This window comes from Zootoca vivipara, chromosome 12 (assembly GCF_965207765.1).
Source record: "Zootoca vivipara chromosome 12, rZooViv2.hap1.1, whole genome shotgun sequence".
In the NCBI taxonomy this organism is placed as follows: domain Eukaryota; kingdom Metazoa; phylum Chordata; class Lepidosauria; order Squamata; family Lacertidae; genus Zootoca; species Zootoca vivipara.
The window spans coordinates 49,689,477-49,705,514 of NC_142595.1; the positions used below are offsets into that span (position 1 = coordinate 49,689,477).

Below are 16,038 nucleotides of genomic sequence, written 5' to 3' on the forward strand. Positions count from 1 at the left end.
CGTGCTTTATAGAGTTGTTAGAAAGATTACAGAGGTAATGTACGTGAAGTGTACAGAGCACTCAATAAATGGTAAGGATTGTTGTTGTTGGTATTTTAGGATTAGCATGTACTGATTTGCCAACCCAGAACTTATAACGCCACTCTCACTATTTAGAAAGAGGCTGACTCATGCAATCTGCAGCAGTGGCAGTTGCAGTTGGCGGCTCCCTGCCCTCGGCTCCTGCCAATTCTCTCTCCGTATCCTTAAGTGAACAAACTGAATCAGTGGATTCACTCTGCAGCTGGGAATGAATCAAGAAAGCAGGAAGGGGAGGGCAAAGGAGGAAGCTTTGGAAAGCCTTGGTTCAGAGCAAACGTGAGATCATGCAAGGAAGGCGAGGCAACAGCAGCAACAAGCAACTCAGTCCTGGAAGGATGGCAACAAAGGCGAGGCCCTGTGAGGCCAGGAGAATTGCACATCGCTGACCTAGTATCACACCTCAGGCTCTTGCAATAATTCTGCAGGCTTGGCAGCAAACTCATTCTCCAAAAGTGGTTGCTTAATGTAGCCAAAACAGCATCATCCACGCTCACAAGAGGGACGTATATAAGCAGGGTCAGGCTTGCAGAAGTTTGTTGTTGTTGTTTAGTTGTTTAGTCATGTCCGACTCTTCGTGACCCCATGGACCACAGCACGCCAGGCACTCCTGTCTTCCACTGCCTCCCGCAGTTTGGTCAAACTTATGTTCGTAGCTTCGAGAACACTGTCCAACCATCTCATCCTCTGTCATCCCCTTCTCCTTGTGCCCTCCATCTTTCCCAACATCAGGGTCTTTTCCAGGGAGTCTTCTCTTCTCATGAGGTGGCCAAAGTCTTGGAGCCTCAGCTTCAGGATCTGTCCTTCCAGTGAGCACTCAGGGCTGATTTCCTTCAGAATGGATAGGTTTGTTCTTCTTGCAGTCCATGGGACTCTCAAGAGTCTCCTCCAGCACCATAATTCAAAAGCATCAATTCTTCGGCGATCAGCCTTCTTTATGGTCCAGCTCTCACTTCCATACATCACTACTGGGAAAACCATAGCTTTAACTATACGGACCTTTGTCGGCAAGGTGATGTCTCTGCTTTTTAAGATGCTGTCTAGGTTTGTCATTGCTTTTCTCCCAAGAAGCAGGCGTCTTTTAATTTCGTGACTGTTGTCACCATCTGCAGTGATCAAGGAGCCCAAGAAAGTAAAATTTCTCACTGCCTCCATTTCTTCCCCTTCTATTTGCCAGGAGGTGAAGTTTGCAGAAGTACAAAAAATATTGTAATGCCCAACCCCAATCTCTGAGTGGTGAGAGACTGCAGGGTTTCAGCGCTTATCCAGGGATTGGTTTCCTTTGGATAACAGTCACTCAGGGCATTGTCCAGATTGACACACACACACACACCCCGCAAACCCACAATAATATTGAGGGGGCAGAAAAGCTTAAATGTGACGGAGGGCAAGAAAAACAACAACCCCAGATCAATGAAGAAAAAGTATGCTCAGTGCCAGGGTATGCAGGCTAACTGGAGGGGCAACAAATGGAATGGAGTATTCTGGAATAGGACATGACTAGCTAATGGGGTGGGAACCTGGACAGGAGCACTCCTCACACTGCAACATTTTGTTGCAGGTCATATTAGTTACCTAAAGAACAGAAGTCAAAGGTGCAGATGGAAATTGAAAAATAGACCATTCAAATTCCTGCGATCTGCTCCTTTCCCTTCACTGTACACCCCCAGTGTGAATGAGGGTGGAAAGTCGCAGAAATTTGTGGGATTGGATTTCTCCACTAGTCTCCGATCTTTGCTGAAATATAACATTAATGTTCACAACCATCAAGCTAGGCTCTTGAGACTTCTGTGAACCTGAAAGATAGCATATTTACTTTTTACTTCATCCTGACTGGTGTTTCATGCAAAGGCAATTTTGTCAGACTCAGCCATTCCCAGCTATTTCAAATTCCCTTGTGATAGCCAGGTGTTGTCAGAGATCGTTCCATCTGCCAAGAATGAAATTTGCATGAGCTTCTGTCCTCAACCGGTTTGATGGCTTCCTGTTTATCTGGGAGACGTTGCTTCTGCGGGCAAGGAAGGGAGTCATAACACCCAGATCCACTATCATCCCAAATGGGTCTGGAGAGGACCTCCAGTTGGGAACAGCTATGCCTCTGTACAGCGCCTAGTAAAGGTAAAGGGACCCCTGACCATTAGGTCCAGTCGCAGATGACTCTCGGCTTGCGCGCTCATCTCGCATTATTGGCCGAGGGAGCCGGCGTACAGCTTCCAGGTCATGTGGCCAGCATGACTAAGCCACTTCTGGCAAACCAAAGCAGCGCACGGAAACGCCGTTTACCTTCCCGCCGGAGCAGTACCTATTTATCTACTTGCACTTTGAAGTGCTTTCGAACTGCTAGGTTGGCAGTAGCAGGGACTGAGCAATGGGAGCTCACCCTGTTGCAGGGATTCGAACCGCCGACCTTCTGATCGGCAAGCCCTAGGCTCAGTGGTTTAGACCAGTGCCACCCGCGCCTAGTACAAGCCCCCAAAAGACTAGCTGATTGTTCACGAAATCAAGAGCAAGATTTATTGTGGCACTGGCTTTCATGGACTAGATCCCACTCTGTCAAATGCATGAAGTGTTATTGTCAGCTGGAAGACTGAGGGACCTAGGGTATGTTTAGCTTGGAAAAGAGAAGACTGAGAGGAGATATCATAGCCATCTTCAAATATCCAAAGACCTGTCACATGGAAGATGGAGCAAGCATGTTTTCTCCTGCTCTTGAGGGTAGGAGCCATACCAATGGATGCAAGTTACAAGAAATAAAATTCTGACTAAACATTAGGAATAACTTTCTGACAGCAAGAATCATAGAATCATAGAATCATAGAGTTGGAAGAGACCACAAGGGCCATCCAGTCCAACCCCCTGCCAAGCAGGAAACACCATCAAAGCATTCTTGACATATGCCTGTCAAGCCTCTGCTTACAGACCTCTAAAGAAGGAGACTCCACCACACTCCTTGGTAGCAAATTCCACTGCCGAACAGCTCTTACTGTCAGGAAGTTCTTCCTAATGTTTAGGTGGAATCTGAAGTTTGAATCCATTGCTCCGTGTCCGCTTCTCTGGAGCAGCAGAAAACAATCTTTCTCCCTCCTCCATATGACATCCTTTCATATATTTGAACATGGCTATCATATCACCCCTTAACCTTCTCTTCTCCAGGCTAAACATACCCAGCTCCCTAAGCCGTTCCTCATAAGGCATCGTTTCCAGGCCTTTGACCATTTTGGTTGCCCTCTTCTGGACACGTTCCAGCTTGTCAGTATCCTTCTTGAACTGTGGTGCCCAGAACTGGACACAGTACTCCAGGTGAGGTCTGACCAGAGCAGAATACAGTGGTACTATTACTTCCCTAGATCTAGATGCTATACTCCTATTGATGCAACCCAGAATTGCATTGGCTTTTTTAGCTGCTGCATCACACTGTTGACTCATATCAAGTTTGTGGTCTACCAAGACTCCTAGATCCTTTTCACATGTACTGCTCTCAAGCCAGGTGTCTCCCATCCTGTATTTGTGCCTTTCATTTTTTCTGCCCAAGTGTAGTACCTTACATTTCTCCTTGTTAAAATTCATCTTGTTTGCTTTGGCCCAGCTGTCTAATCTGTTAAGGTCATTTTGAAGTGTGATCCTGTCCTCTGGGGTATTAGCCACCGCTCCCAATTTGGTGTCGTCTGCAAACTTGCTCAGGATGCCCTCAAGCCCATCATCCAAGTCATTGATAAAGATGTTGAATAAGACTGGGCCCAAGACAGAACCCTGTGGCACCCCACTAGTCACTACTCTCCAGGATGAGGAGGAGCCATTGATGAGCACCCTTTGGGTTCGGTCAGTAAGCCAGTTACAAATCCACTGAATGGTAGCATTGTCTAGCCCACATTTTACCAGCTTCCTTACAAGAATATCATGGGGCACCTTGTCAAAGGCCTTGCTGAAATCAAGATAGGCTACATCCACAGCGTTCCCTTCATCTACCAGGCTTGTAATTCTGTCAAAAAATGAGATCAGATTAGTCTGACATGACTTATTTTTCAGAAACCCATGCTGACTTTTAGTGATCACAGAGTTTCTTTGAGCTGTTTGACAGTGGAACGGACTCCCTTGGAAAGTGGTGGACTCTCCTTCACTGAAGGTTTTTAAGCAGAGGTTGGATGGCCATCTGTCATGGATGCTTTAGTTGAGATTCCTACATTGCAGGGGGTTGGACTAGATGACCCTCGAGTCCCTTACAACTCTACAATTCTATGATTCTGTGATTCCAGCAGTGGGGACAAGCAGCTTTGAAATACAAGACGTACTACAGCTTGAGACATTTCCATGCAAAGCTCATGAACAGTAATTGTTCACAATGCTAACTGGTGATAACCCAGTCTTTCTAGCTAGCTCTATAACATCTAAAGTGATAGCAGAAACCCTGGTCTCAACTGAGCCCCAAACAAATAGAATCAAACTTGCAAATGAATTCTAGCTCAGTGTTAAAAATATAAACATCGGAAAAAACCAAAGTAGATGGCTCCCCCCCCCCACAGTCATTTCCCCCGACCCCCATCTGCCCTCTAGATCAGCATTTGCCAGCCTGGAGTCCATTGGGTGTTTTGGACTACAACTCCCATCAGTCCCAGCTGGCATATGGCTAATAGGAGTTGTAGTCCAAAACACCTGAAGGCTGGTGAAAGCTGATGTATATCACGAACGGTGCTGCTCAACAGGAATCATATCTCATAATTCACCAGCGCGAGCAAAGGATGTGGTTGCCAGCCTTACCCTAACACCTCACAAAGCATGGGACCTTCTCAGCGAAGAAGGGAATGCTTGGGATGACTTATTCCACCTGGCATAGCTTTGTGATCACTCACCCACTCAAAAATGTTGCCTCACACCAGCTTAGGTGGTGGGAATGGGTGTTGTAGGAAAATGCCCTTTCTATACACTTCAACTGGGTGAGCAGATCCTTCTGCAAATGGCATTAGTAACAAAATTGGAGTCAATTGTGGGTAGAAAAGTAACACAACACAAGGGAACGTGGTAGTGAAAATGGCCACAAATGAAGAGGCCTCTGACAGGTGAGCATATTTAAGAGGCCAGAAATTTCCCTTGAACATCAACTTTAACTGCCATTGAAGACCTCTACATATTTATTCCAGCTGTTGCTTTAAATAAAAAAAACTTTCTATGCAAATACTGTCAGTGCAGGGAGGTCAGACGTGGGGGGTGGCTATGGGATGCAATTGAAGGGCAGGGTGATGCCCTCTCTATGCCATGGGGTCAGGACTAAGGGGGTGTTCCAGACTGAGACGGCTGCATGTGTACGTGCGTTGTTGCACAAGGTTAAAACCCCAAGGGTAATTTCTGGTTGAAGGCTCAGTCAACACACGGAGCAACCAGGAAACAGCTGCTATCTCCATACTTGGGGGCGAAAAAAAATTCAAATCCTGCTTTCTGCATCTCCTGGCAGGGAGAATCTGGCACTGGGAGGCTTCCTGGATGGCCGGCCAAAGAACCCGGAGCCCTGACCTCATCAGAAAGCTCTCCCTGCCAAGGCCCCAGACGGACACGCCAACAGGATGACTCATGCTCAGGCAATTGAGCAGGTTTTTGACACTCTTGGCCCTTAAGATACAACAGTAAGACCAATGCAAATTTAGCCCTCTCTATCATATCCTCTATGAGAGCAGGAAACGGGACCCCGGTAGAGTCATCAATCCTAGTATTGCACAGACCCAAAGCAACCGAGTGTTAAATCTTGTTTGCCTTTCCAGCAAATCTTATTTGTCCAGGGCGAAAATTGGCTCGAGCAAGGGGATTTCCGGCACTTGCGGTCAACAAACATTAAACTCTCCCATTACCTCAGAGGGTTTCCCCAACAAGCTTTCCCCGGTGCAATGTCTCTGCCTACTGAACAACTACACAGTGCTTTAGTGCCAAAGAGCCAGCCTGGACCCAATGCAGTGAGCAGTCCCCCCATCTTAATATATCCCTAGACACACACACACACTACACACACACACACACACTGCTCCCCTCTCAGGAGGCCCTCGGAGGTGGGTAATCTGTTGCAGCAAAGAAACAGCAACCTACTGGCAATTTAAAGATTAGCATATTTATAAGCTTTCATACACACACCACTGGTTGAGATAATGTTTCAACTGATTTTAAAAAGCTTTAAGAGTGATTTTAGAATGCTTTTAAGGTTGATGTGTTCTCTGCCCTGGGCTCCTTCGGGGTGAAGGGTGGAATAGAAGTTGAATAAGCAATAGTAACAATAACTAATATGCATATACAGTGATATTTTTCCAGAAAAGGAGGTGCGGGAACTCACCATGAATGCCTCCCTTTTTCTCTTATAATGGCAATGGTGCCCACCTGGGTGCCGGAACTGAATTGTGGTGAGTTTGGGCTGAAAAAAAGCCCCGCGCTCCATGGTTTGGAGAGACTGTAAATAACAAAGGGGGTTGTTATTATTATTCTGCCTGACCTTCAGAAAGCCTAGGGTCCCATGCATGGCTGTACTTTGGCAGTGTTAGAAACTGGGATAGAAAGCTAGGAGCCATGTGGCTCCTGGGGCCTAGGTTGTGGGTACCAAAACAAAATGTCTAGGCGCCTTTTTTTTTGCTGCCACGCTACCAGACCAAGCAGCCTGGGAGCAAAACAACAACAACAGTTATTGTTGTTGTTGTTGTTGTTGTTGTTGTTACTTTGCTGTCGGGCGAATCAGGTGGTCTGCAGGGTTGCATGGCAGCAAAAAATGCGAGTCTTTTGCTGCCACAGTGCCTGGCAAACCAGCTGACTGCAGCCCAGACATCTCCCAGTGGCAAAAGGCTGATTGCTTGTCAAAAAGTGCTACTAGCACCTGGCTAATTTTGAACGCAGGTACTTCCTACCCACCTGCATTATTCTCACAACCTGAGAGGTAAGCCAGACTTCCTGATTCAGCAAAAAGTCTCCCCAAACCTAGCCCAACTATTTGCTATACTCACCTGCCCCTCCATCTTCTTTCTTTCCTCACCTGTCCAGGCTGGGCAAATACAAGCCCCATGGCCTTGCTCCTAGGTGGCTCTTGATCTTTAAAACTAGCAGTTTGGGATCAGGCTATTGGAAGCACTGCCTGCCCCTACAGAAATTGCTTGGGCTTTAAAGATTGCCCCTGAGATGCTGCATGCACGCCCACAATCAAGATCTATCAGACTGCCTGGCACCAGAGACAGAGCCTTGTCATCAGAGGCACCAGATCTTTGGGGTCCCCCCCTTAAAAAAAAAGAAAAAAGTACATATGGCCCTATCTTTGTTTAAATACTCCCTTTTTAAAAAAAAAACTGACCTTTTAAGACATATTTGTTTCAAACTGTGCTTTGTTGAAAGTACCGTGAATCGGGTTTTAAACCGCTCTTTTTCACTTTCTAAAGAACTTATTGATTTTTTTTTATTATAGCGCAAACTAATTGTTCTGCCATCATCTATCCATACGTGTACATTTATAAATAAATCATCATGATTTTGAATGCATAATTCATATGCTGCCATAGCAATTCCTGTTCAAGAATGAGAAATCTTCATATGCATGAGGGGCGAGACTGAATTTCTGCTTTCCCCTTTCTTCACGCAAACACATTATGCTTAGGCATTGCGGCTGCATGCTATACTTTAATGAGCCACTATTTTTCTGTAGGCATATTCATATTGTGCAAATGCCATTTAGCAGTTATTACATTAAAATTGCCACTGTCATTAAGGTTCCCACTATATTTTGGTGCTCATGTGACATGCATCATTGTATGAAAAACCTAACAGAATTCGTAGAGGATTAAAAGTACATCCTTCTGTTTATGTACAGTAATGATATTTCCCCCCAAGCTGCTGGTTGTTTAATAAAATAAGTTCTACAATGTACACATAAAGTGAGCTTCAGATTTCCCGTACTTGCAGGCTACAAAGCACCTGCTGTGTAAATAGAAATCCCAATGTTAAACATTCAGCATTTCCAAATTATGGGCAGGAAAGAACCCCTCAAACCCTGAACTGCTGCCAGGTACCAGTAGTGTAGGCCAGTGCTCCCCAACCTTTTTATCGCCGCGGACCAGTCAACGTTTGATAATTTTACTGCGGCCCGCTGAGGGGGGGGGCGTTGATTGTTTTGTGGCCCGCCGAGGGGGGGGCGTTGATTATTTATATTTTGTTTAGATTGTTTTGATTGAATAATTTTAATTTAATTGTATTTAATGTTCCTTGGGCGGTCTGATACCAATTGATCCACGGACCGGTACCGGTCCGTGGCCCGGGGGTTGAGGACCACTGGTGTAGGCAATACTGAGGTAGATGGACCCAGGCTACAATTATAAGGCAGTTCCTATAGTCCCACAACATTTAGATATACCGTATTTTTCCGTATAAAGTATAAGATGCCCCCATGTATAAGACGCCCCCTACTTTGGGGGACCCCAAATTTAGAAAATGGGCATATGTACTATCTGTGTTTAAGACGCCCCCAGATTTTTAACCTTAAAGTAAAAAAAACCCTAGCCTTATACACAAAAAGTACGGTAATTTTGCCAGGCATTGTACTTTTTGTGCCAGGCTTCATTTGTACTTTTAAAATACGGTACTGTTTTATTTGCTGGGGGGAGGATAAAAAAGAAGTTATCTTATTAAATGTTCTGGGAGGGCTCCTGCCAGCAGCTGAAGACTGTTTTATTCCAACAAGCTTTTGGGAGCTGTTTTTAAGCAAAGGGAGTTTAATAGTGCTATGCTGTTTTTGCTATCCGTAAGTTAATAGATTTGTGTTTACATTGTTTTAATTCTACTAGGTTTTATAAACAAGAATCATAGGAATAAGAAATAATAAACAGGCCAAGCCTCAGTCCCATCATTCATTTATCACAACAAAAATAGCATAATTTTTTTGCAGTACTGTAACAACTACAACTTATGGTTCATTATTAGTGGTCAATGTATATGTTCTTAGTTTGCAAATTGATTTAAACAAAAGGCAAACAGGATATAACAGAGTTAACAGATAACAGTCAACATTGCATACTGGTAGCTAAATGCCTTATGGTTGTGCTTAGATTAAGTATGAGTAATACTCATTTTTCCTCTTATGTCACCGATGAGACAATATAAAATGTTGGTATTTGGTGAACATGGGAATTGGGTTAAGTGAAGATAATAATTTATGTTAAAATTTACATACAGATCAACCAGATTGAGCCAAATGCTGATGTGGTGGATTGTTCCTATCCTGGAATACTGGCATAAATTATGAAATTAATTATGAAATTAATTGGCATCAAGACAAAGCCATTTTTCTTGATCTGTCCACATGTCAACTGTAGTTTATTTGTTAATCTCTCGGAGTCCTGCTAACTGTTTTATACTGATTGTTTTATTGTTGTGCCAGAAATATCTTTCCATTGTCTGGCTGCGTCTTGTCGCTTGTTAAAAACGGCTTATTATCATGTAAATCCAGATTGTTGTCTTGAAATATATTTAATAAAGCTAATTCTGGTTTGAGACTTCCCATTGTTGTTCGGTTATTTTATTAATTTCTTGGAATATCAAATTTCAGAAAAGCTGGATTTTTGGAAATTCCCATATCAGTTCCCATTGATGTTTAAGTTTAAATACTTGTTAACTATTATCTTTTATATTTATTTTTAGCTTTTTGTATTTTAATCTGTGTTGTTTTAATTTTTTTGTAAGTCGCACTGAGTCCCCACTCTCGGAAAAAGGTGGGATAGAATGAATGAATAAATATTATTTTTATTAATGGGGATGATGGTTGTGATGATTATTTATTCATCTATACCCCTCATTTTTCCCTGACGAGGATTCAATGTGTCTTACAGATAAAATAAAAACACGGGGTGGTTTTGTTTTTTTTTTTTTAAAGAAAACCACATACACACAATGAAAATCAACTGGACATTATTGGAATTAAAACTGTACATATAAATAAAACAACCACGATAAAATAATGCATGCTAAAAGTAAAGAAACGGGGTTGCCACACCTTTCAGTTTCGTGGTGCAGACAGAAATCAGACTGGTGTAGCTGCTCTTTCTGCATCACTTTACCAAAGAAGCCTCACCAGTTGGATTTCTGCCTGAGTCAAGCGGTTGCCTCTCCCGCCTGCCCTCCCCGCCCCCCACCAACCGCCTCCCATCTTTTCTCCCGCCTTTTTCCCCCTTTGAAAGAGGCTGGGGAGGCGTGTCCTTTCGCCGCGCGCCGCCCCTCTAGCTCCGCATTGGCTGAAAAGAGCAAAAGGGGCGTGTACCCAAGCGACCGGACACGCTCTCCTCGTGTCTATATATAGAGGCAGCCGGCGAAAGGCGCCCTTCAGTTCGAAGCCTGGCTCGCGCGGGTCAGCGCGGAAGGGGCCGTTTAAAGTCGAGGTAGCGGAGGATGGCCGTGGACGAGCGCGAAGAGGGCGGGGCCTCCGAGGAGCTGGAGTGCGGCATCTGCTGCATGCCTTACGATCGCTGCGGCCGCGCGCCGCGCCGCCTCGGGGGCGCGCACGGCTCGTGGAAGCCCTCCCGCTGCCGCCACGTGATTTGCAGCGCCTGCGTGTGCCAGCTGGCGCGCGAGGGCTGGTGGGAGGAGGTCACGTGCCCTTACTGCCGCGCCGTCACCTCCCTGCGCGAGCGCGGCAACTTCCTCGTGGCCGGCGTCAGGCGCGGGAGTGCGGGCCTTACCGGGGGCGGCCGCCGCCGCCTGGTCCTGCCGCCCATCGACGCCGAGCTCTGGCAGCGCGTAGTCCGCCTCGAGAAACAAGGGGCCGGCGGGAGCAAGGCCGAGGAGCACCTGGGGGAGAAGGAGGGCGACGAGGAGGAGGACGGCGGCGACGCCGAGGCCGGCCAATGGCGCCTGTGGAGGGCGCTAAAGAGACTCCTGAAGGGAGGAAGTGGGGACAGCGATGCGTCTGCGCGGAGCAGGAGAGGGCGTGGCCGGAGCAGGTCCGTGCCCCCCAGGCGGAGACCACCAATCAACCGTGAGTTCCTCTTCTTAGCCGTAGGGGGCGTGGTCTGAATTATTTTTTTAACCGTTACTGTATTAGTAAAACATTTGTTTTCAGTAAGCTTTTTAAAACAGAATACAGTAATAGAAAGCCACAGGGAGTGGGAGGAACAAATAGCCCATAAGGGTGGGAGGAATAAATAGCACAGGAGGCTCGAAGGGCTTAGCAGGCCTCGCTTGTTGACAGGAGACTGCCTTGCCAGGTGCATGAAGTGCTGCTCACCTTGGGGGATGTGTATGCATGTTTGGGGTGGTGGATGTAACACTTTGCTGCAACGTGGCCTCTCCACAAAAGCTTTCAGTTGCCATAAATGCTTGCTTTTTAAGCCATCTTCGCTTTTGCTTTGACAGACTTAACACGCGTGGCCTTCTGAGGTGCTGCCTGCTGCCTCCTGCATCTGACTTGTGGGTTTTGTTTGTTTCTTCTTTTTTTAAAAAAGGAAACTTTCTTGCTTTGAAACTTTATGTAGATTTCATGGATTGACTAAAATGGGATTAGTTGGCCAAGGTTTCCTTTAATTAAGTGGCAGCGCGGTTATAAGCACGGTTATAAGATGTGTCAGTTTGGAGCAAGCAAGCAATCCTGCTGGCCGTGTCCTTAATCTCCATTTTATTGACATCACGGGGTTTATGTATGTTAAACGTCAATGCTTTTTTCCAAAATCCAGGTATTGGAATTCCCACCACCCTTCTGAGTAATACCCCTCCCCACCCTCTCACTATATATCCCCACCCTCTCACTATATATGTGTCTGGTGACTTCTGTTTCAGTGCATCTGAAGAGGTGTGCATGCACACGAAAGCTCATACCAATGACAAACTTAGTTGGTCTCTTAAGGTGCTACAGGAAGGAATTTTTTTTATTTTGGTAGACAAGAGTTATTGGAGATGAGTCCCATCTCCCTCTGGGGCTGGAGTGTACCCCAACGTCTTATAACTATATTCTTAAAAGAGTGTGCCAGTCCCTTGATTGAGCACTTCCTTTCCCTTGCCTCCATGATGCAAAGTTGGGTCAGAGGATGGTGGTTCAGGTGAAACACTTTCTTGCTTTAATATGAGGCTCCTGAATTAGGCTTGTGCTGACAGACATAAGCTTTGGCATTAGCGGTTTTAAATATTTATGGGTCCCCAATTATAGTTTACACCAGTGGCTTTCTTTTTCTCTCCTGTGCAGCCTATGGCCCTGAAATAAAGGACTTGGCACTCATGACTTGCTACATCATCTGAAAAGTGGCTGGCTTGGAATCAACAAGCTTTTATGAGCCTGCTACATCAGAAGAGTAGCCAGCTTGCACCTTCAAGGCTTTGATGAAGCATCCCTTGTCCACCCATGGGGTGTCCTTTCCCTGCAGCACGTGCAGGATGACTGAGGTGATGCCTGTTCTTCTGGTTACCATGCGACAGATTTTCACCATGCTGCTCAGGGAGGTGCTATTCCTTATGACCCAAGAAGAGCTAGAGCAACTCTTTCATCCCTTCTCCCCTCACAGCTTCTGGAGCAAAGTGTGGAAGATAGCAGCAGAAAGTGGAGGATGGCCTGTCACGTGATACAAGATTACATCTCTTCTGGACTAAGTCCGTGTCTTGAAGGCTGACTTGCAGTCAATTTATCTTGCACATAGGTTGTTTAACATGGTTCTGAACCATGGAAAGTTTTCCATTGTCTATGTGCCTTTCAAAAAAACTGAGGCGGCATACATTTCTGAAAGTACCCTCCTATGTGCACTCTGGCAAAAATGGGATGGATGCAGCCAAAATTGGATGGCTTACAATTTGAACATATATTTTTGGCACTTGTAATACTTTGTTTTCCTACTGCAAAGTAGCCATTTTAACAAAATTTAGCATGTGCCATTGTATGAAGAGATCGAGGGTGGAAATACCGTGCCTTGCAATCCCTGTGTGTATGTGTATGTATATTTTGTTTTCAGCCTTGCAAGCTACATCTTTCATATTTGGCTTTCTTTTTTTTACCCTCAGCATACCTAACAAATTTGGTTAAATGACTTCATGGAAATATTTTGGTATATTATCCAGTTCTTACTAAGGATCTCCCCCCCCCCCCCGTTGCAACATGTTTTTGACACAAAGTTGAGGGTGTTTCTTAGTTTATCAGATGAGTAGCTGAAGTAAAAGTTTATTTGACCAAAGGTCCTTTGAGAAGACCATCCAGGCTACAAGCAGGGCTCATAATCCTTGTGACTGTTGGTTTGGCTTGTGCTTCCTCTGACCAATACCATTTTCTTTTGCTGCATTCATTACAAACTACAGAACAGATTATGCAGGCTCTCCCATGTTGGAAATCTCATATGTGAAAAGTATCAGAAGAGGCAGTCGGCCTCTCCTAGCTAGATACTGTGTTTTTCCTGACAAGGAAATTATTTAAGTGTTTGTTTGTTTGTTTGTTTGTTTTAAGAAGCATTTCTGTGAAATGTATTTGGCATACTTAATAATTTCATATTTATAATTCTTCCCCGTTTTGCCAATTGTAACTTATTTAATTTTAATAAAAACCCAAGAGTTGAACTATTATTTTAGTGGTTATCTTTTTGGTTTTGTAAAAAGCCCCTTAGTCCCAAACACAACAGTTAAGGACGTCACCAGTTGAATTCTGACCTACACCTCAATTCCAAACCTTAGCAGCCAAACAAAACCCCTCAGACCACAGACTACCAGCCTTTCCACAGCACACTGTTTGGGAATCATTTTACCAACCTAAAAGATTTATGGGCCTTTGTTGATATAGGGCAGGGGTCAGCAAACTTTTTCAGCAGGGGGCCGGTCCACTCTCCCTCAGACCTTGTGGGGAGCCGGACTATATTTTGAAAAAAAATATGAACGGATTCCTATGCCCCACAAATAACCCAGAGATGTATTTTAAATAAAAGGACACATTCTACTCATGTAAAAACACCAGGCAGGCCCCACAAATAACCCAGAGATGCATTTTAAATAAAAGGACACATTCTATTCATGTAAAAATATGCTGATTCCCGGACCGTCCGCGGGCCGGATTTAGAAGACGATTGGGCCGCATCCGGCCCCCAGGCCTTAGTTTGGGGACCCTTGATTTAGGGGGCCTAGCCCTGCCTTGAAACAAGCCTTTGTCTTGGGTCAGCAGAATGTAGTGACCCACCTCCTAACCAAGCAAGAACTGAGTGTTATCTAGCATCAGCACTGCTTTGACATGGCAGCAAAAACCTTGAAAATGGGCAGGACTGATACAGGTTGTAGACCAGGCATGTCAAACATGCGGCCCTCCAGCTATTTTGGCCTACAACTCCCATGATCCCTAGCTAGCAGGACCAGTGGTTGGGGAAGATGGGAATTGTAGTCCAAAACATCTGGAGGGCCTCAGGTTTGACATGCCTGTCGTAGACCAAAATAACTGAAAGGCAGTTGTCAAAGGGTGCTCAGGGTCCAAAAGGTTTGTGAGCTCTTGAGGCCGGGTAGTGCCCTTCATCCTAAAGCTCTCAAGGTGAGGAAAAGATCTAAATTTGGAGGAAGGTGGATGTAAAAGACTTACATTTGGTTTCTTGTAGGAGTGGGGCAAATAGTTTGCAGAATTTTTTATTGATTACATTTATATCCCACCTATTCACTTAGGAGCTCAGGATGGTAGACATAGTTTTCCCTCTGTTTCATCTTCACAACCCTGTGAGATAGGTTTGGCTGAGAGGCATTGTGACCCAAGATCACCAGGTGAGCTTCATGGCCATGTGTGGAATTGAACCCTGGTTTCTCCAAGGTCCTAGTCTGACACCTAAACCACACTGCCTCACTGCATTCAAGAGAGCTTGACAATACAGTACTGAAGGTTTGGCTAGCCAGGTGGCACCTGCCATTTCCCAACACCTTGAGTAGATAAGACCTCTGTGTGTTCCCTGCAACCTGCAGATTCTTCACCTGGGTGACTCAGGTTGCTGCATTCCTTGCTTTAGCACACCTGTCCCAGGCTCTTTCCAATTCTAGTTTCCCCATCGAGAGGATTGCAGCAATTTCCAAGCCATCATATCCTGTTTAATCATCACTCTGGACTCTGCAACCAGCCTCTCTCCCATGACTAGGGACAAGGGCTGCTTTTAATGAGCCTGTGTGGGTGGCATCTGCATGACACACTCTGGCTAGTCCACCCTAGCCCACAGCCAGCCAGACACAAACATGCTGCAAACGTGAGGGATGTGACTCAAACTTTTGGCGGCCAAGGAACCTCATTTTGGAAATGAAGCTGGAAATTGCCTTGAGGCAGTGGCATGTGATCAGGAGAGCAACCTGTTAACAAGCCAAGCCCAACATGTGAACTGTGAGTCTACAACTCCAAAGGAGAATTTGGGGCAGGATTTGGGTCAGCTTTAAGCCTAAAAAGGGTTACACTGATATACCTGAAGTGCCACAGAAGCTGGCCTTTTTTTCTTAAAAAGTAAGACACGCCTGGACGTAGCTGATTCCCATGGTAAACAATGTTATTGGGAGCTGTATCTACTTTGTGTTATGCGAGCCCACCATTTGTGACTGGTGCCCCCATTGGTCCAAAAAGATTGGCAACTCCTGATTTATGGCACTAGTCCTCAAACATTTTCAGTCCCAGGACACACTTTCAACCCAAAGTTCCTACAAGGGTCCTACTTTTGATTTTTTTTTACACTATATATAATTACTGTGGGAATGTTGCTGCTGTGACCCAGGAGTTGAACAATGCAGAATTCATCTAGCAAGTGGAGCTTTTTGCTACAAGTTAAGGGTTAATATTGATACATGGAACAAGGTGTCTTGCTCAGTTTTCCTTCCTGTACTTGTTAAAAAGTAGGAAAGAAACAATATGAATACTGTATTGAATGAATGAATATTGAATTTTCATAAAGTATGGGAGGTACATAATGTGTTGCTATTAACTGAATCCATGTGTGAGATTGGCTTAATTTCAGAAATAACTCAGGTGAAAGTCATGCAACCTGTTGG

At 45.1% G+C, this 16,038-nt stretch overlaps 1 protein-coding gene across 2 annotated transcripts; it reads left to right on the forward strand.

Annotated features, from left to right (window-relative positions):
* The first annotated feature begins 8,928 nt into the window (after positions 1 to 8,928).
* On the forward strand, positions 8,929 to 13,611 carry RNF227 (ring finger protein 227). 2 transcript variants are annotated; one of them, XM_088656260.1, is made up of 3 exons: positions 8,929 to 11,053; positions 11,431 to 11,484; positions 12,254 to 13,611. In XM_088656260.1, exons 1-2 carry the CDS (start codon positions 10,468 to 10,470, stop codon positions 11,451 to 11,453), a joined length of 609 nt encoding a protein of 202 aa, XP_088512386.1. In that variant the 5' UTR covers positions 8,929 to 10,467; the 3' UTR covers positions 11,454 to 11,484; positions 12,254 to 13,611. The 2 variants fall into 2 exon arrangements, with proteins under 2 accessions (XP_088512386.1, XP_034993127.1); XM_035137236.3 differs by lacking the exon at positions 11,431 to 11,484.
* The last annotated feature ends 2,427 nt before the right edge of the window (positions 13,612 to 16,038 follow it).